General features: G+C 39.4%; 1 protein-coding gene across 1 annotated transcript in view; it reads right to left on the bottom strand.

The window, feature by feature from the left end:
* Positions 1-22,517, bottom strand: part of zc3h3 (zinc finger CCCH-type containing 3) — a 77,835-nt gene extending 55,318 nt beyond the window's left edge. Inside the window, exons 1-3 of the mRNA XM_055004696.1 lie at positions 22,398-22,517; positions 20,185-21,607; positions 19,758-19,930 (exon numbers count right to left, since the gene is read on the bottom strand). Coding sequence (XP_054860671.1) covers positions 19,758-19,930; positions 20,185-21,607; positions 22,398-22,443 — 1,642 coding nt within the window. The 5' untranslated portion in view covers positions 22,444-22,517. The remainder of the gene's footprint in view (positions 1-19,757; positions 19,931-20,184; positions 21,608-22,397) is intronic.

The following is a 22,517-nucleotide window of genomic DNA, read 5'->3' as shown; positions in this document are numbered from 1 at the left end:
CACACTGATAATATGTGATTATTTATTCATCTTGCCTGTCCACATGTGATATACAATACTGACAAGCTGCTACGCTATATAAAATGTTTACTGTTGCATATTGCTTTTCTGTGCTTGCTACAGTATACAGTACTGTGGTTAAAGTTTTAGGAACTTCAGATGCATCTGATCAGTCCCAAAACATTGTGCTACAGGATGACAGCCTCAGACATGCAGCCACAGTTATGAAGAATTACCCTAATGACAATAACAACTGGTAATCTTGCAACAGACGGTATGGCCTCCAGTGCATTGTGATCTCGATCTGTAAAGTCACTTGAAGTAGTTTTAAAGAACCGTCAGATCCTAGAATCAACTGCGCAAAAAATTGTTTGTGGGGGGCTGTTGGAACTGGTGCTTTACACAAAGTAAATTGCATAATCAAAAAGTAAGAGTACTTCCATATTCTTCAGGAAAACCTAAAATTATTAGGCAGAAGGTTGGGTCTTGGACAAAATTTGGTGCTCCAAGAAGAAGATGACCACAAACACACATCAAAAGCAAAAAAGTTTTATTTTGTCATTAAATATATTACTTTGAATTGCACTCTTTAGCCTGTTTATCAAGGTACATATGCAATAATTTTAATGTTCACACTACAATAATGATTAGATATTTGCACAAAAAAAATAAAAAAGAACAAAGAAATGACCTCATCTTGATATACAATAAAAAAAAAAAAGAGAGAATCGAAAACAATGGCGGCCAGTTTTTTTTGTTATTGCTATTAATGAAGTGTCTATTACTGGTATATATTGCTACCGTTTAATTGCCATCATTTTATTGTCCAGACCTAGCATGACATCAGTTGATAAATTAAAAACTATTCATTGCATTACTGAAAATATTCTCCCTTGTCCGCATAAAACTGTTGCAGAGTGCCTGCTTTTGCTTGTAACTGCCTGCACTGCAGCTCAGTCTGGTCTGTTGTAATATTCAGATGCATTCGGCTTTGCTTCCTGTTAATTACATTATGCTTTGTAGATGTGCTTTTTAAGCTGCCGTTTGATTTGTCCACATGACTACTGTATCGTTTATACCCAAACTGCACCAGATACATGGGTTAAAAATTCAGTATTTAGAGCAATTTTTCATACATGAAAAGCTGTGACTTGCTATAAATGAAAACTGAAATCTATTTTCAAGTTCAACCTTATTGTTTCTGCATTTTCGAGTATCAAATCACGAATGTGATAAAACAAAGGAATGAAACTGTGCTTACCTAAGATTTAAGATAATTAAAATTAAATTTCTAATCAAATCTAAGCTTTTCTAATGTGATGGAACAACGTTATATCTCTTTTGTCAGTGACCAATTCAGAAATCGGACAAAGTATGTGAATTACCCATTACTGCAGTAAACAGAACCAGTAGAATTGCATTAAGGAGTTTTAACTGATAGCTAAAAAAAATAAATAAATAGTAACGCTCCTTAATCACAGTTTTCAAAGATTTCTAAAGATGGGTGTATAGTATAAAAGGTTGCTATAGATGCTTGAGATTTTATGTGCCAATACCTGTGCACATAAAACACTAAATAAACCTTATTGTGGTGAAGCAACAGTTTGCAGTTCTACCTTGAGCAAGGCACTAGTTCATCAGCTACTCAAGATGCTGAGCTAGCAGCACACAGTCCATTTGGAGAACCTCCTCTGCAGCATGCTGGCAGGAATGCACAAGAAGGATCTGCTGGTGCACATATGCGTGCATGTGCGGGTGTGTGTTTAAATGGGCATACTTAGGTTTCTGTGTGAGAATCTCTGATCTGGCTGTACACCCTGACCTACTCACAGGTGAGTATAAATAGGACTGAACCCCGATTCTGCGTTTCCCTGCCAAGTCTGTGCTGGCCCAGAAAGACATGACAGAATCAACAGCAGCAGTCGTCGCTGACCAATGAATGCTGCCTGCTGCAGTCCACAGCCAGCCACTATGGGACTACAGTCAAACATAATCACTGCCAGCAGACTCCAATCACTGCTGATGCCCAACTGCAAGCCAGGCTTTAAATGAAGATCAGACCAACAAATCATCAACACGTCCTTAAATTACTAAATTTACAGAGATTAATCTGCGCTTTTATTTTTATTCAGCTATGTAGTGGTGAAACTGTTACTTGATCACAGTCAATCAGAAACCAATCGACTGTTACTCAACAACAGCTTTTGTAAGAAATACATTTTTTACGTCAGGGCCGGACAATAAAACAATGTGACCTGACACAAAAAGGTTCCCTTGATAGAAATGATCCACTGATGAGTAATTTACAATAAATGTATCAGTTCTATTTGGGTCAGTTCTCATCTCCATAATCACTCTATCAAGCTGGAGCAACAAGGGTATGTGCCTGACATTTGCAGGGCCAAAACATGGAAACACACGTACACACACACGCACACACGCGCACACATGCACACACGCACACACAGGCACACACATGCACACACACGTTGTTGGAAATGTACAAATAAGCGACCGTCATGAGAGTCAAACAAAAAATCCGTCAAAAACAAGTGACAAATTTGATTTGGAAATGGGCTAGTTAAACAGCAGAGTCAATACCCACTGCAAGAAATGCAGTTAGGTCATGCTGAAAAAGACAATAATAAATAAATAAATAAAATTTAAAAAAAGAGAATTTTTTAGGGTTCTCACCAGTACATTTAGCAAAGGTAAAACTAATATAGCTATTAGTAACAGTGCACATGGACTGTGTGCTGCTAGCTCAGCATCTTGAGTAGCTGATGAACTAGTGCCTTGCTCAAGGTAGAACTGCAAACTGTTGCTTCACCACAATAAGGTTTATTTAGTGTTTTATGTGCACAGATAGCCAGAAATGTGCTTTGGTATTGGCACATAAAATCTCAAGCATCTATAGCAACCTTTTATACTATACACCCATCTTTAGAAATCTTTGAAAACTGTGATTAAGGAGCGTTACTATTTATTTATTTTTTTTAGCTATCAGTTAAAACTCCTTAATGCCATTCTACTGGTTCTGTTTACTGCAGTAATGGGTAATTCACATACTTTGATTTCTGAATTGGTCACTGACAAATGAGATATAACGTTGTTCCATCACATGAGAAAAGCTTAGATTTGATTAGAAATTTAATTTTAATTATCTTAAATCTTAGGTAAGCACAGTTTCGTTCCTTCTTTTTATCACATTCGTGATTTGATACTCGAAAATGCAGAAACAATAAGGTTGAACTTGAAAATAGATTTCAGTTTTCATTTATAGCAAGTCACAGCTTTTCATGTATGAAAAATTGCTCTAAATACTGAATTTTTAACCCATGTATCTGGTGCAGTTTGGGTATAAACGATACAGTAGTCATGTGGACAAATCAAACGGCAGCTTAAAAAGCACATCTACAAAGCATAATGTAATTAACAGGAAGCAAAGCCGAATGAATCTGAATATTACAACAGACCAGACTGAGCTGCAGTGCAGGCAGTTACAAGCAAAAGCAGGCACTCTGCAACAGTTTTATGCGGACAAGGGAGAATATTTTCAGTAATGCAATGAATAGTTTTTAATTTATCAACTGATGTCATGCTAGGTGTGTGACATTAATTTAAAACTATTATTGCTGTTATCTTGTGTAAATGCTATATCATGTTAGCTACAGAGAGAATTGATTTATTGATGATTAAGATTTATTAATTCAAGACTAAATTCAGCAGTAGCCGTTTCCAACCATAATAAACCTTGTTTACTTCAACAATAACAGCACTAAATGCATATTGTAGTCAGCCCTAATGTACATGTTTTACACACATAATTATACACTTCCGTTCAAAAGTTTGGGGTCACTCAGACAATTTAATGTTTTCCATGAAAACACACACTTTTATTCATGTGCTAACATAACTGCACAGGGGTTTTCTAATCATCAATTAGCCTTTCAACACCATTAGCTAACACAATGTAGCATTAGAACACAGGAGTGATGGTTGCTGGAAATGTTCCTCTGTACCTCTATGGAGATATTCCATTAAAAATCAGCTGTTTCCAGCTAGAATAGTCATTTGCCACGTTAACAATGTCTAGACTGGATTTCTGATTCATTTAATGTTATCGTAACTGAGGAAAAAATACTGCTTCTTTCAAAAATAAGGACCTTTCTCAATGACCCCAGACTTTTGAATGGTAGTGTATGTTTGCAGTTGTAAATTGTGAGAATGTGATGGTTTTTCTTGGTTTATACCATTCAATATCTGGGGACATTTGCTTCCACAAAAGCAAATAACTTGAAAGGATTTTTTTTGGATACTGTGAAATTGTGAGGGGCATTTCTTACTGTATTCTCTCATTTTACCGACTATAGAAATATTTATAACACTCTCTAATACCTACAAAAGCAAAAAATATTAAAATGTATCAGTTATTCATAAGCGCTACTGCTATGCAAATATGATGTATGTTAGTCAAACATGTACTAAAATATATTTTCTTAACAAAAATCTAACATTGGCCACTGGCATTTTGATGCCAGCAGAAGCATTTGCTTCAGCTAAAAATGGTGAATAAAAGGAATGACAGGACAACAAAACAATGTCTTCCAAAAATGCAGGATAAGAAGAAAATCATAGTAGGAAAATTAAAGCCTAAACTGACCTCTGTGACTCCTGGAACATTCAAAATGTGTCTATTCTACCAGAATGCGGTGTCCAAGTGTTGAGCCCCAATTACAACACCAACGATCAACAACTCTTTTGTTGTTGTTCTGGCCCATAGTACAAGTTATAAATATCACAACCACAGTTCATAGTCTGAGTTCTCCACCTGTTACTGCTAACTCCCTTGTGGCTGTCTATGCCAACCCTGCTGGCATGATGGCTGCAGGAAACAGCAGCTTCCAAGGCTGGAGTTGCCATACCAAAATGGTTACACCTCTGCCGCTACAAATGCCCCCACCACTAATGCCACTTTACTGACAGTTACATTGAAGCCACAGAGCAACTTTAAATCATAAGAGCTGCTTCAATTGAGCAAACAGGACAAAGTGAGCTACTTCACGGTGCAATCACCTTACATGCAACAGTGACACACAGATAAACACAAATATATTTCCCCCAACCACACACGAGTTGAGGACTCAATTACTCCGCTTCTGTTCAGAGAAAATCTCGCTAATTAAATAGGTTAGCCATTAATTATTCAACCAGAGAGTGAGAGGGACTCTTGACGAGGAGAGCAGGCACTGAAGGAGCATGGGAAGGGGGTGATGGAGGGGATGAAGTGTTCTTCTCAGGCTATTAAACAATCCACACCAAGCGCGGCTAATCAATACAGCCCTGTTGGAATTAGCAGTTATCTTAAAGCCCTTTAACATGAGCATGCTGACTGACAAACACAAACAGTCATCTATTATTAAATACCAAAACACAATCCAGGCCCTGCAAAGGGGAGGGGGGAGGGAGAGACACATGAAAACACTGCTGGTATGGGTGATGTGTCAGTGGTAGTAGAGTGAGGGGTGGGAAGATGAATGAAAGGATGGGTGAAGTTAAGAATTAGGGAAAAATAGATGAAAGAAATGGAAAAAAAGTTTTTTTTTAAACTAAAGGATAATCCTACTTTATTTTTTATTTTTGTAGCATTTGACAATCACTGAACTCAATAACATTGTTACCCAAGAAGTGAAATTACAGACCTCAAACATCTGAAACACGGCTCAGCAAGACTAAAAACATCAGACAGATTAAAAAGATGCAAATAGTTCCAGAAAAAACTACCTAAACCTTGTGACAAAAGACAAAGAAAACATCTTAAAAGTAAATAGTAATACTTTATTGAACGGGAAACTGTGTATGAGTAAGACTGGGAAATAGAATAGGATTAAATCATTTTGTAAAACTGTTTGAGTGATCATTTCGCTATCTGTATTGTCACCTTCAAGTACATCTGGCAAGGAGTTTGTTAGAAGATTGTCTGACTGTTTGTGCAGCAAACTTCTTAAAAGCCGGGAAAAGTTGGTAAAATACGCTTCCAAAAGATTTTCATGGTTGCAACCGATGTTACATTATTAATAAATATAATGCTTGCAGTATGCAGGAATTCACTGCTTGAACTAATCAAATTAAAACACTATAAAGACACAAATATGACAATAACAAAGAGGCTAAATTATAAGTTAATTAATCAACTAGTCACAATGAAAACAATTAGCAACTAGTTCTAAGTAGTTTTTTCAAGCACAAATCAAACTTACTTAGTTCCAGCTTCTGAGCTGTGAAGATTTTATGTTATTTTTTTCTTGTCTTATGTGATTGCAAAGTAAATATCTTTGTTGGTCAAAGAAAATTAACCATCTGTTGCCATCGAATGGTTTGCCAGGGCTCAACATTAAGGCTTGTCCAAGATAACTGTATTTTTTGATAGCTAATGTCAGCAGCTGTGCAACTGTGAATGTTACAGTTCACTTCACATTTTAGTATATGATAATCTTAGCTAAGCACGAACCTAGACAACTGACACACATCCTCACTGAATCGATCACATTGACCACTGACCCTAAAATACAATTGAGATTATATCAGAAGTATAAACATACCTAACTGGAAAGAGGAAAGAACTAGCTAGCTAGCTAGTCAAGGCTGCCATTACCTAAACACAACATAACTGTCATATCATGTTGAAAATATTCTAACAAAGTAATCAGAATAGACTAGACCATTAGCTGCTTAAAAGGCAGGTTAAGAAATTGTGATGGGCATTTTTCACTATTTTATTTCATTTCCAGACCAAACAATTTATTGAGAAAATGGCTGTGTGATGAGTCCAGAACCAAAATGGCCAATAGTTTCATCTCTGCAACAGCATAAATAAACATTTAAGTTAAAAATAATAATAACTTAGCATTCCACTGTTCTATGATATCCTGGATATCCAATGTCATAGCCCATTTAATTAATCCCAAAACAGCAAATGCTCTGTTGACTGCTGACAAACATTAAGTTTTACTAATGAACAATTACAAAAGATTCCTCAAGACATTCAGTCAAATCTAAAAAATTCACAGTGTGAGAGAATTCAATTCAACAGTCTCATGTTTGTAAATGAATTTTTGTGTTTTAGTTGGAGCAAAAAAAAAACTACTGAAATGTAGCTGAACTGCAAAAATGAGACCAGTGTTGACAGAATCTGAAATTTTATGGAAAATTGAAAAAAGAAAAGTGACAGAGGTTGACAACATCTATTGAGTGGGCTTAGCTGAAGAATTCACTCCATATTTGCTCCAAACTCTGAGAACAATATTCATAATGGTTAAATTTAAAAGGACATCTGTAGGGAGGTTGTGTTGGGCTCAGAAACTCTGCCCTTTGCATGCAAGCAGGGAGGTCAGGGACATTAAGGAAAGCTGGGGCATTGAGCTCAGAGATTTGGATGCCAATCATGGCAGAAGCTACACAGTCAAATACCACAGGGGCCCCAAGAGACAGGAGAAAACTTAACTTTCCCCATGGGAAGGACATACATTCAAAGGAGAGAAACGAAAGGAGGGAACAAGTGGTGAACAGGAGAGTAGGGAAGGTACTTAGATGGATGGGAAAGGAGCATTAGGGTGGGGGAGACAGTAGGGGGTCAGTGAATAACTCACTAAGACCAGAATAGACTTGGGGGGGTTCGGATGTCCAGACCAGTATGACTGAAATGGAAAGTTGGAAAGCCTGAAAAAAAGTCAAGATGATAAGGGGTCTGGTTTCTCTTTCGCCAGGGGCCTCGATCTGAAGCTTGGCTCTGAGACTTGGATGGAGAGCCATGTGGAGCAGACGGGTTTGGAGAGGGCATGAGATTCAAACAAGGACAGAGAGATGGAGACACACAGAAAGACAGAGACAACAAAGACAAGAGCTGAGTACTTCGCTAGAAGGGATGATCAGTTCACCTGACTATAGGGACGTGGATCTTCGCCCCTACTTGGCAGTACCAGCCTACCGAGACATGTAGCCAAGTCATCAATTAGGACAATACATTTAATCCCTGTGGACAAGGAGGAAGCCGAGAAATAGATGGAGGGTGTGGTTTAGCAATTACAGAATGTGACTACAGTAGATAAGAAAAAAAGGGATAGTGTTGAGAGAAAAGGATGAAAGCACTCCAAATGGCCTGCATATGTGTGACCACTATGATCAGTGCAGTGGTGGCACAATGTAAGTTTTCTGCCTGAAGATCCCCGATGCTTAATAAGACCGGACTGACAAACACAATCACACAAAAGATTCCACACAATTTTTCCATGACAAATGCAACATCATAACAAATACTCGGAATTAAATGGGAAGATTCTGACTTAAAGAATAAACAATGTTGTCATTTACCAAATAACCAGATTTATGAATCTGACTAAACATTTAACACCAGGATGAGGTGCAGTTTTCGATACTTTTTATTACAACCACACTAGCCATGATTCTAGAACTTACGGTGCATTTTAAAAGATCATTAGAGCATTACAAAAAGTTACTGAAGAGAAAAAAAAGATGTAAATGAAAGGGGTTTTTACACTCCCTTGTTTTGTGTTGTGTAGGAGACAAAACACTTTATTTTAATAAATTCTGATGTAGCAAACATTTAACTGACATGACTGATCAGCTGTTTTGGCCCCTTTGATTGTCATTGGCTAATGAAAGCATGAAACATGGTCAATAAGACTTCTCTCCATTTTTCTCTTGGACAAATACAATGTTTTACTTATTCTTCTTTTTATTGTTTTCTTGGCATGGGCAAATAATTGATTAACTGAAGTAACATCATTATTAAACCTCTGTGACCAGCACCATTGCTGTGTTTTTTTTCCTCAAGGCTGTAATGGATACTGTTTTGCCCATTCCTTATATCATCATCATATTTAAACCACTAATATTTGTGCAAATACATTTTGAAGAACCGATATTTACTGAAATAGCATAAACACACACATTACTGATAACCAGGTATTGTAGCCTAAATATTTATGGCGTTTAAAGCCTACGTCGCGTTTCCATATATTGTACACCTCATATTTCATAAGCCTCTTGCACATTGGAAATCATGAGGTTTTACTTTATTCACATCAAACCAGATCAAAACCAGACCTTTTCTTCCAGAGCATCATGATAAAGCTTTAGGAATAAAAAAAAAGTAGACTATTATTGGTACATGACAGTGTTTTTTTAATGTTATTTTTATCTCCCTTATTGTCAAGAGCAAAACTGAAATTGTGTCAAAAATGCACTTAACAATCAGAACACTAATTCATCAGTGTTTTAGAAGTTTGACTGTGTGAGGCATGTGTTCCCATGTGTCCATATCCATGTTCATGTGTGTGTAGGACATAATTAACATGGCAAGCACTCTTCAGACTCTTTGCTCATCTTCCCACATAAACAGTAAACCCCCAATGATTATTATGGCAACATGTCAGTGTGTGCAGACATATGGAGGAGAGCTGGGCCGGGTAGTGTTACTGTCATAGGGTCGGGGTACAGCAGGGGAAGCGGCTGAGCAGCTATACCGGCATCCTCTCCAGCTGACAAAAGGCGAAGATTTATGGGGGAGCTCCGAACAGCCCCTGACTTTCCCCTACTCTGATGCCAGAACAAACACCTTTATGTAACACAACAAGACCTGTTACGACACAGGGCTAACGTACACTGATTAGTTGATTTAGAATAGCAGCTCAAGAATGTATGGTGATGTGTTTAAAAGGGTAAGTGGTAAAAGTCTGTTCCACTGCTATGTGTTTTTGTTTCTTATACCCATTTACTAAAAAATTAACTTCACATTACTGTAGACTATTCTTTCAAGCAGATGTTGGTGTCCACTTGTTTTATTAGGAAAAACATATGGCTCATATGGTTTACTTTTGTTATCAATCATAGCGAAGTCTACATTTGTTTGTGTGTCAAAGTAGATCCAAGGCAAATGAACATGTGTTTATCTGTCCGCAGGATTATGCAGAAACTACCAAGCTGAATTTCATAACACTTGGTAGCGAGGTGGAGCATAAACAAGGGAAGAAGACCATCACATTTTGGTGTGGATTAGGATTACTTTATTTAAAACGGTAAGGCAGGGCAATGGCCGGAGCAGAGGATGTGCTCTAAGTAGGAACAAAAATGTTAGACTGCAAGTGATTACTTCAGTTAAATAAATTACAAATCACTGACTGTAGGCAGGATGTTAAGGCGACAAACATAATGAGAAAGTGGGAGTTAGTGTAAACTAAGCAAAGTATCAGCAGGATTCAAATTCTGTACTATTATAATGAAGGACGGCAACACCTCTTGCCCCAGCCAAGCCATTTACCAGTAAGTGACACCTGTATCGCCTGCCATGTGTTCTCAAATAATTAGTAGGTCTCTGCCTGTGTCCTGTTAGGTTTCTGATTTATTCAGACAGCTTGACACATGTGCCACCCCTCTATATACCAAGAAAACATTTACCTCCTTAACTGGGAAGGAGGATCAAGTTTCCAGACTCGATAGTATTAATTACACATTTCAACACATGTCGCTCCCTGCTCGCCTGCTTCCTCCCCCATGCATGATAAAAACACATGATGGCACATAGTACTTTGAGCTCATCTTAAAGAGTTCAGTCCCAACAAATAATGACAAAAATAACACGCAAACAAAAATGTAACACAGTTTCAGTGACATGAATAAAATGCTGAAAGAAGTGTCTAGAACTTGGCAAAAAAAATTTAAACTACAACTATCGCTACCCAGTCAGTTGACCAGGTTAAAGAAAGGGCTACAAGTATTTACTACTCCTTGTGTGTCTTCAGAAAGGCTGGTGAGATCTGCTGGCATGCTGAACTCAAATGAGTCCCAATTTTAATTATGGACAGTTGACAGTTTGATGAGAGGAGGGGCCTGACAACGCAGTCGGGGAGAAGTTACTCATGTGGGCATACAGTGGTCAGATCATTGGCATGCACAGCTCCTTGGGTCCTTCGAGGTTAATCAAAATGCCAAATGTTACCGTGCAGCATGGCAGAGAGCTATACTGAGCATGTCCTGCACAAGACACCATCTTACATGGGAAACTGAATCATTCATGCAACTGAATAGTCATACTATTTATATATAGGCACAAAGACAAATGTGTGCAGAGGTCCACGGTACTTCTTCCTTTTAAATGACTCCACAGAAAAGTGTGGTGATTGAAAATAAATAAATAAATATAATGTGGATTTCTTCAATCCCCGTCTATTGCTTAATCACTTTAATTTAGAACAATGCTGTTTGAGTAAAGTGTATGTAATGTGAAATGCTGTGTGTTCTCTCACGCAAAGGAAATAAAAATTAAATACTGCAGACATTCTGCTTTGTTTGTTGTCCTTTTTTTGTCTGCAGAGACAACAGCAGTCGGTGCTTAAATCATTAAGGCTGTACTACAATTCTGGACGTGCGGTTTGTTCGTGTGTGTGTGTGTGTGTGGGTGCACATGTCTTGTAGAGCATGTGTGTGAGGGACAAATGGTGACAGATATAAAGAGAAAGGAAGAGAGAGAAAGCCACAAGCACTTCAAGACAGACAGAGTGAGAAGACAGAGGTCCACCTGTTTGACACAGAGAGCCTGAGAAAGTGCAGAGGAATGAGCAGAATGCCCGTGTGTGTTTGTGTGTGCGATAGGTTGAGGTCCATACGGTGCAAGTGTGTGTGTTTCAACCAACTGATAATACTATGGGAGCACTGGGGAATGGCATTTCGAGAAGGGTATGCAGAAAAGCAGCTGATGGGAGGATCATACACACCAACACTCACACACATACACACCAGCGTGCACACTAGCAAAGCAACTATTAAAATCATTTGAGCAATAAAAAGTTCAGGGAAAGATCAGCATACGAATACATATGAGTGATGCTTCCAGTATGCACACAGCACACCCAGCTTTGTATGAGCTCCAAACAAACAGTAAGTAACTGTCCTCTATGAGCTGCCTCTGTGTGCGTGCAATGCTCTGTGTGTGTTAATGTGGGAGAGTGAGTCAGTGAGAAGAAACCATAGGACAAGTGGCCACAGTGTGAAGGAAAAGTGGGAGAAACTGGAGCAAGTGTGAATCAGAGAGTGATGCAAATAAACAAACAAAAATAAACAAATCTACGCTGTGCCAAGCTGAAGTCATAAAAGGACAGACAGGGCACTTGCACATGTGACAATGCCTGAAAAATGTATTGGCTGCTATACTTGTGTGATTACTGTCTTGTAGCAGCTGAAGGAAAGCTCTATATCCCTAAACATAATTCACAGAGCATATGCTTAAAGAAAAAGAAAAACTGTCAGAACCAGAAATTGTGAAACCAGAAAGAATTGTCCAATATTGAACCAGTCTTTGAATTACTTATGTGTAACGTGCAGCAGCTCTGACAGGAAAAATAACTAAAAAAATAGAGCTAGAATTGTGATATTTCATCATAATAATTTGATTCGATGTGTTTCATTCAAAAATTCTTCAAAAATAAACCACTTGCACTGGAGCTAGTAAAATACAAAAATTCTGAATTTCTCAACACAACTGAGAAGACATGACTGACTCGTAACCAACAGCCAGGTGATAAAAAATAAGTAACTTTTCAGGTGAACTGCAGGCTGTGTTTACACAGACAACAAGAGAGACTGAGAGGAAAGAAAAAAAAACAGTGGATCAAAAAATGTATTCTGGGTGAAAGTTGTTGGAGTATACATTCAGAATGGTGGCACATCATTGTAGAGTGGATGTGCTGAGCAGTGTGTTTTTAGAGGCTGTAACAATGCAAATAATAAAATAACTATGGCATGTGGAACCACAGTTTTTTTTTCAATATCTGTAACTTGGCACTTGGGGAAATGTGGAGTTATTTCAATTTTAGTGAAATAAATGATGAAAGAAATTCAACTCTTTGCTGTGGGGTAACTAGTTCTCCAGTTCCACACAAAAAGAACAATCATTTTACTCATATTTCAAATAGAATAAAGTAGTAATGAGCATAACTTGGGCTCATCACCAAAAGATTGGACAAGTGTCAAAAACTTCAACCCTATACATTCTTCATAAGGTGCTTTCGCAAGATTGTGTTACAAAAATGATTATATATTTTCCATAAGATGACAAATGTACTAATTTGTACTATGCATGGGCTGAACTTTTTTTATTGGAGGGCAGCTATCTTAACTTTACTTGTCCAGAATTGACTTAACTTTTTATAGTATTGCAGGCGTACTGTTTACTACTCCCAACACTTCTGTCTCTATTAAGCCGGGCTCCTTGATACAGTTCACAAACACACACTTCACATTAGCTGGGAGGACTCTGTTTATTGCATGTACAGTAGATTATATCTACTTTTTAGGGCAGACACACTACTGCTGTCATAAAGTAGCTGTTGCACAGACAAAATAATCTGAGCTCTAAGCAAAGGGGGTCGCACGGACTGTCACGGACTTGGGTGGATGAAGTAATTTACGTCATGCAGCCCCTGGCGCACATGTAAACTGCAACACTGGCCATAGGCTGCTTCTCTCCTACAGTTACCTGTGCCAACATCACTGATGGCTTCATCTTAACCATAAACATGTCTTTCTGACCTCATTCCAACTAAACTGCCCAGAGATGTGTTTCCTTTAATTGACACTTTCTTCTTAGATCTACATTCCGACTAAACTGAAGCTATTGGAACTGGCCTAAAACATGTCAGGAACACACCAGCTAACCATATAGGTACTGTGCATTCTATTGCCTTGCTTTTAGCAGCACTGTAAGGAATGTTTGTGTTATTTTACACCATGATATATCCTGTAAGTTACAGATGGGACTTTTCTTCAGTACCTTGGGGTTACTGTGACTACTAATTTTGATAGTAAGATCCACTCCAATCTGTGTTAAGGGTTTTGTAGCAGTATTTGTTAAAGTCACGTTGATGAGGCAATCACACAGTTTGTCCTGTTCATCTTCTATTCAAGCAACTCAGACACAGCCTGCTAATGCTAACTGACTAATGCTAGATTTACATTTTATTGAGACAAGTGCATCAGCAGACAGGAAGATATACAAGTATTCAACTCAAATGACTAATTGTGCAAATGGTTAGTGGCAGAACAAACAAAGGTGTTTTCAGTACATTGTTTATTTGAAACAAGAGAGTGGTATTTGTTTTGGAAGCACATCTCTGCACTTTTAAACTTTATTTTTATTTTTTCTGTTAAAAATTTTTTTCACCCTTGTATATATTGTAAATAAAGCTGCTGTAACAATGTAAATTTCCCCTGGAGTGGGGAGAAATAAAGAACTTTATCTTATCTTATCTTATCTTATCAAAGCAGAATCAAAATTAGAATTTCTTAAGGATTCCTTTAGTATTGGAATTTTCTAACTTAGAAGCAGTTCTTGATGGAATATAATTCAATTCACGTTGTGCACCTCATTACAGAGTGCTACACAGCATTGCACAGTCAGTAGCTGTTGGTTGCATCCCATCTCTGTTTGCATGTGTCCGTACGTACAGTAGCGTGTACATGCATATCACTGGAGAAAGTGGAAAATGTCAGTGAGAGCGGGGCCTCATGGTAGAGCAGTACATATGATTTATGGGCGAAATAAATGGGATCACTGTAGGCACAGTAACAGGATCCCTGTAGAAGGGGGGTGAGAAGGGAAGATTCTTTTGTGGTGGTAATGGGTTCCATGGTGTCGGGGGGGGCAAAATGTTGGTAAGCTGATGCTGATAGAGCAAAGGTAGCAGCTTTACCACTGTGAGAGAGCCGCTCCTAGTACAACACACAAACAAGTCAACAATCTCACCCTGTGAGAGAGAGTGTGCACAGAGCACTTTCTGATTTGTATTAAACGGAGCTTGACACTAAATGAAATAAACAACTTTGGTAACCAATGTATACTTTGACATCAAACTACTCATTTCGAGAAATAAGAGGGGGTCAGGTGTTCATTTTGAATACGGTGGTACACAAAAGGCACAAGGGGCTGCGTAAGTGGATGTATGTATTTTACAGTTACAGGATAAGAAACAAAATATGATCCAGGTTTAAATACAGTTTTTGGAATGCATGCATGACTTTGAATCTGCCTTTATCATCACAACAGTTAAATGACACCATTTAGGGAATCTGTCTGGAATCTCGACGTAAATTATTTTAATTTTTGCCACACACCCAGGAGTCCTGCATGTGAATGTGAAAACCTAAACTTTATTGCCAGAAATGGTCCTGAGCTACCACTTGGTCTAAATCAGACGGAATGATGTGTGCCCGTCCACACAGCACAGGTAGCAGTCAACACAGGTAGTGTTTCGACACTGTTTAAAGCCACATTTGGCTGCTTCTACCTGTGCTCTGTGGATGGATGCAATGTCCTGGAGCAATAACACAACAGCTCATAGCTCTCCTGTACTGTTCTCTTTGATTCCTTTAAACATTTCAGTTTTTATCTACAGTAATTAAAGGCTTTATAGACATATACATACACAGTTACGTCCCTTGTTTCCATGTGAGGCCCAGAATTCTTTGATGTACCCTCATACAACCTACCTAAACCATACCCCAGACCAAACACACAGCAATGGCCCTCCCTGACAGCAGTGGCCTCCCCCAGCAGTACAACGCATGCTGCAAAATGCTCGGGAACAATATGAGGAACATGACAGTGAGATGAAGGCATTAACCCAGCCTCCAATCTCTCCAGATCCCAACAAGCCTGATCCACGAAGGCCCCATCCCATTACCTAGAAGACCCAAAGGATCTTCTGACACCACACAACACCCTGAGCTCCCAGGTCCATGAGCTGTTTTGGCACCACTGGGAGGACCAACACAGTAGTGGGCAGGTGGTTTTAATGCGGATCTGCTGATCGGTGTACACATTACACTCCGATGCCTAATTACAAGCTTCAAGCGAGCAGTCCAAAATACACCAACTGTTACCAAACCAGGAGCTGAAACGACTACTTGATTAAGTGATTTTCTGAACAGCAGACACATAATGGGCAGCTATTCTGATAATTGACTGGCTTTCATTTTGGAAAACAACAGTTACTTATTTACAGCCTCTAAAATGCAACTAATTTTCTTTCTTGTAAACTAGTGAGCTGAATATTTTGGGGGTTTGAATGGACACACCACAATATTTACAGCCATTACCTTGAGAATGAGAATCCTTCCCCACTCTGTGCCATTTCAAAGATAAAACTATCGAAAAAACAACTGCTACTAATAATTGGGACTAATTGTTTATTAAAGCCAAGAGCTATTGCTGAACTTGACATGCTGATGTTTCAATATCTTGTTAAAATGTTTTTTCTGGTTATTTATTCCCAAACAAAGTACGAATCTGAATTATGAAAGTCCGATTAACTATCATAACTAAATCAGTGTTCAGACCAAATGTGGCTGCAGCCTGCAAAGTGACATACAGTACTAGGCTTGTAAAAAGGAACGAAAAAAAACCCCACAAGGTACATTAACAGAACAGTGAAGACAGCAACAGAAAGAAAAAGACGGAGCGGGACTGGATGAAAAATGGTGAGGGAGGAAAGAAACCGGAGTGAGATAGAGACCTAAAACGCTCCAGAAGCCTGTCACATGGGGCCTGAAGCCGCAAGGCTCAGCACTCTCTCCCTCTGTGTTCTGTCCGTTCCTGACATTTTTCTGCTTTATTAGATTATCTGGGCTACATGGCTGTCTGTGGGTGAATACACACACACATACACACAGACACACATACGCACCTCGATTCATTAAGAGGCCTAACTGCTTACTTAGGTGTATGCCCTCTTTAAATTAAACCACAGATAACCGAGCACCTCTAAAAACACCACCCCTTAACGTGGTCAGGAAGGCTAAAACCAGCCATTGAGGAGGAAATTAAGAAACATTGTTTGTGAGTGTATTATCATGCATGTGTGAGTGGTCATAAGGTTGTTTTTTAACGGTCTCATCTAGAGGGACTCTGCTTCACATCATTAGTAATTCAATTTGCTCTTTATTAGCAGCTCTTATCAGAGGCACAGACGGCTAAGAGCAGCTTTCCTCACTCCATCTTCCTCTGCACTCACCCCTGCTCCACCTTTTCTGTGTCTCTGATTCTGAATGCCTGTCTTTAATTAGAGATGCATTTGCTCCTGCTGTAAGCGATTCAGCTTCTTCATATGATAGAAAAAACATGGAGAGAAGATGAAGACGAAGGGAAGGGAGGAAAGGTTCAGGAAGTGTGAGAAAGCATACATGAAGTTGGGTTAAAAAACCCAAAAAAGAGAAGTGTACTGAGATACACAGAGCCATGGATACGAATAAAGCCTAATGTTAATAGTGATGGCTTTTCTAATGTCTTCTGACTCCATTGAGTATGGGAGATTACACCAAGATGGGCATGAGCCGTGTAGGGTACGCACAGAATGACCGGAGGGTTGGAGGGGCAAGTGGAGGGAGGGAGGGAGGGAGGGAGGGAGGGAGGGAGGGAGAAGGAGTGAGGGGGGCTGTAAAAACAATGATTGCTTTCCATCAGGTTAGGCCTATATTCTACAGTTCGTTAAAACAATCCAATTTGCAAAAGGATAATTATGCATTAGCTCCTTTTTATCTACTGGAGGGAGAGTGGTGCCAGGGCTTGATAGCAGTGGCGCTGCCTGCCTCCACCTCTGCAAATTACCCGCTATCGGCACTTGTTCGCCATCACGGCTGAATTGGGCAATCAATTAACCCCCACCCCTCCCCTCCCCCACCCTATAGTCTGCCTGTACACCTCTCCTGTGACAGCAGGAAACACAAAGCCTCTACAAGGACTACGTGGATGTGAGCTGCTGCCCTCTGCTGGAAATTTGCTGTAATCGCTGCTGTCAGAATGCAGCTAGACGGCCAGTAACTTAGTAGTTTTATACTAACACTGGAAAAATTTAAAGCATTAAGTACACACAACAAAAAAGAAATCAGCATGCATTACTGAATGTGCTGTTAAGATAGAACATTCTCCCATCAAATTAAATGGATACAAACAATACATTTTGGATGGTTGTAAAAACAGCGCAGAAGGATCATGGAAAAAATACACTGTCAAATCTTTAGAAAAATGTTTTTCTTAAAACTGTTGGTATCATTTCAAAACCACAGCTTGGCTGAACTGTCAGCACATTAATTCAACATGTTGTTTTCGATTTTTAAAAAAAAAGGCAAAATATCATGATTTCTTAAAAACTATTTGTAGAACCAATTCACTTAGACAATTAGTATACAGTACAAACCGTACCCTACTAAAAGGAGAAGCACTGAGGGGAGACACAGTAAGTAAAGACAACAAAACTAAACAAGCCCATAAAAAGTAAGAAATTAAGCAAGTAAAGAACCAAGGGACAACCCAAAGAAATATTCTGAAATGCTCTGGGCTGTCTTAAGCTTCTTTTAGACCGATTTCCATGAATCTGACGGCAACCAAACTTGTCGGCATCATATCTGAAAGAATGCCCTGCTCTATTTTCTGCAAAAGTTGTGACAGCAATCTTATTAGGTCAGATCTAGTAACATTTCCATAGCACTTTCAGCATGGTACAAGTCTGAGCCGCATGTAGCCGCATTAAAGATAGACACACATAAGTAGCGTAGTTCAAGTTAGATGAAAGAGAGTACAAAAGACACAGTTTGCAGCTATAATCACAAAAAAAGTAAAAATTGCCCCCGACATGGAAGCAGGGTGGACTGGAATCTTACAGAAAATCTCAAGTCTGCGTACTTCACTTCTCTTTACTTCAGACGTCTGAGCTGCACAGTGTATCAGCTGCAGTTAAATCATTTATGTCATAGCAGCCATCCTCAGGTTAAGTCCTGAATTCTATCATAGCTATTTTAAACAGTTCGTATGGTTCGATAATCATCACAAACAGAATATTTAGTGTTTAGGAAATCATAAAAAAACAAGCTTATTTGTTATTTGGACCATTTAATAAAGTTTGTTGTTAGTCTACAATTAGCCTTTTGCTTTTTAGAGCATTATCATGCATGATACTACATCATTTGATGTACTGTCCACTTGCATGCATGACAAATATTGCATTTGCCATATAGTCATGCAACTGGAAGCACCAAAATAAAGTCCAGTCAAGACCGTGCCACGAGTAAGTCACTCACAGAGTGTGTAAAATATTTTGCGAGGATCTAAAGACCAAAAAGTAAGTAATTATTTCTAAGATTTTGTGAAGCTACAGTAAGGAGAGACCCGTCACTTTCAGAGAATAGCCAATGTTAGTGAAATTGAAAAGAATTTTAGACTAATTGTGACTAATTTGGTTCCCACTGTGGTTGAAATGTAAGATCCCAGAGGACCTGAGAACAGTATGTGCATGTAAAGTTTTTGAATGTCTGGTTGAATGTGTGAGTTGCTGGCTTAAAGAAGTTAATACAGCACAAAAAATAAATACATGGTTTTAACATTTCTGCTAAAAGACCACAGACAATAAAAGCATATCACAAACAAACTCTTGGCAGAAAACTCTTGGTCCCAATGTGGCCACTGTTGGGCCCTTCCTGCTCCAGGGGCGCTGTACCGACGCTGACCCTGCGCTCTGACCCCCCCCCCCCCCAGTTGGGGTGATATGCGAAAATCAGAATTTCCCCTCGTGGGATTAAGAAGGGATAATAAAAAAAATAAAAATAATTTAAAAAAAAAAAAAAACATTGAAAAATAAATAAGCAAGAAACAAGTATACTTTTTACTTTTGTCTGTAGTGTGTGTTCCTTACTTGTCCTTGATAATGTGGGAGATAGCCGCCTCAACTTGTGTCTACCAAAAGAGACAAGTTCCCTGGAGGGTGTCCTCTTAACTCCCATGGGACTCTTGGTGAAGGCGTGTATTCGGCCTCGTGGGGAGAACTTTAGAGGTGACGGGCCACTACCCCTCTCTGACCCACTGCCACTGTGGTCACAATGCAGGGGGCAAACAGAACAGTACAAACAGTAAGACACTGAAAGCTACTATCAAGACAACAACACAGAAAAATGTATTTAATCAGTGTATAAACAAACAGCTGTCGAACATGGACAGAAAATACTTTGCTGCCACCTTCTGGCAATAGACTGCAAAGTGCATGATTCAAGAAGGTCTGAGTCAGCACAGAAATAGGCCAAGATGAAAGTACATCAGGTCATCTGCATGTTGCAATTGTTTACCTGCTAGCAGACTTCCTAATGATTTTCATCCTGCTGCGGAGCTTGAACCCTCCAGGGGACGATGAGGAGGAGGCACGTTGAGGAAAAGTTGGGGAAACAACCAAACCTGCCTTCAGTCCTTTGTTGCTTTTCTCTGCAGTCCAGTGGAAGGCAGATCTACGACGGGCCACTGTGGCCCCTTCTGTCACTACCACAGAGGCGCTCTGTCCCCCAGCCTTCCAGCGGTAACGGCTACTAAGTGGAGAACTGGAAGAGCAGCCTGCAGTTCCCTTTTTCAATTTTGCAGAAGGAAAAGCACATGGTTTAAGCCTTTTGGAGGTGTCTCCCTTTTCCAGGGTTCTCTGAGCAGGAGTCAAAGCTTTGGGAGACAGAGACTTTCTAGGTGTCTTAGCTTGGGCTCCAGCAGAGGAGACCCATTTGTACTTTGAGGTCTTCTGGGCTACACTGAGTGGGCTGAGCTTTCGAGCCATCTTCTTAGCCGGGGTTCTCTTACTGACTGAAGGACTTCCACTGGCAACTCCAGCCTTTAAGGCTGATGTTGGGGCAACAGCTTTACCCGCAATGGAGGGAATGGCCTGGCTTTTTACCCAAGTGAACTTGGATTTTTTCAAAAAAGATGTACTGATTTGGGCCTGGCTGTTCTGGGATGAGGGGTTAAGGGAAAGTGGTTTCACTACTCTTGATAGAGCAGACAAAGCTGGTGTGGAATTTACAGCTGTGACAACTGCTGGAGTTGCAGTAGTAATGGTCTGTTTAGTCGCAGTGGTGGTTTTGCTGGTCAGGGATGGTTGGACCTGTACTTGGGAGGTGCTCTGCAAACTGGCTGAGGTGTTCACTGTGGCTGATGATGGCACTACTGAAGAACAACCAACATTCTTTCCTGGCAGGACTACATGTCTGGTTTCAGTCCTCTGCTGAAATTCTTGAGAGTTTTTGAGTAGAGTTTCATGTTGCACACTAGTCCCTGTTGAACTTGAAGCCTGTTTTCCATTTTCATCCTGAGATACCACTGCACCTAATTCTCTAAGAGTATCTGTGTTTTTGCTGTTTATATGCCCCTTTTTCTTCTGTTGAGCAATGTCTGATGATGAAGTGGCATCACTCTCCTTTCCTCTGCTATGGCTGGACAGTGAGATGCTATGAGTGGCACTTTGGGAAGCAGACTGGTGAACAGAGAAGGAGGAGGAGGTAGAAGCTGAAGGACGTCCAACAGACGACTGCGGGCTCTTATTTCTCAGCGAGTACGTTTTCTTCCAGCATCCTCTGCTCTGAGGATAGTACGGCCGACCTCTGGAGCTGTGAGGATGGATAACAGATGCACCTTGACCTCTGCCTCTGGCTGATGTTGAAGCCTCAGGATGACTCTGCTCAGTTCCAGTAAATGGTGCATCACCATGGATGCTCTTATGTTTATTGATGAGATCTGTGAATTAATTTTAAAAAAAAATGATGTGATTTGGTTTTGTAATCATTTGCAGATTAAGGGACAAAAATAAGTAATCAAAAATTGGGTTAAGTTGAACCAACAAAACATATTTAACACTTTCTGTTAGTAGTATTTAGTCATCTAAAAGTTCTGCTTTAGTTTAGATATGAAAGGCAGTTAGCTTGTTGTGATCAAGACATCAAAATGTTCCATCAAACAAAAGCTAAATAACATATTTTTACAATCAGTGTCCCTGTTACTCTGGATGATCCACACAACATGCTATCTCCACTTCTTTACTAAAAAGAATTCTCACGAATATGAGAATGAATATATCTTGATGCCTTCGACAAAATAAATAGCGGCATTTATAAGCGAAAACAATGTTGTTGCTTTTTCTGAAAATGTAGGCTATCTACTGTTATGTCTTGCAGTTACAATTATATATGAAAATGTAGCTTGTTCTTCAACTGTGTTACGGCAGTAAATTATAGCATAGCACATAGCGCTATTAAGCTGTTCGAGGAAGCCAACCGAATCCAGCGCAAACGGCGAACTGATCGCTTATTAAAATGAATTTAATAACTCACACTAACGCCTCTATTAAGTCAGGTGAGTAACGTTAACAGGTACAAACCTAACGGTTCAAGTTTGTTTTCGAAATGCTTAAAAAAACACGGCCTGACAACATACAAGCGGCTCTGAATTCAGAAAGCACAAGATTTAAAATGTTTTCTAACCCGCCTGTTACAGTTCCAGTCGTCGATATTTATCAAGAGAGACTTACTTTGTAAAAGTTCAATTTGTCTCTTCAGAGCTTCCCTCTCCTCCATGTTTACGACTGAAACGGCTTGTCATCAGAAAGCGACAGAGATAAGCCCTTAAGGATGACGCATTTTATACTGGC

Source organism: Amphiprion ocellaris, chromosome 2 (genome assembly GCF_022539595.1).
Source record: "Amphiprion ocellaris isolate individual 3 ecotype Okinawa chromosome 2, ASM2253959v1, whole genome shotgun sequence".
Classification (NCBI taxonomy): domain Eukaryota; kingdom Metazoa; phylum Chordata; class Actinopteri; family Pomacentridae; genus Amphiprion; species Amphiprion ocellaris.
The sequence above is the reverse complement of the archived record's forward strand: the minus strand, read 5'-3'. Positions and strand labels throughout refer to the sequence as shown.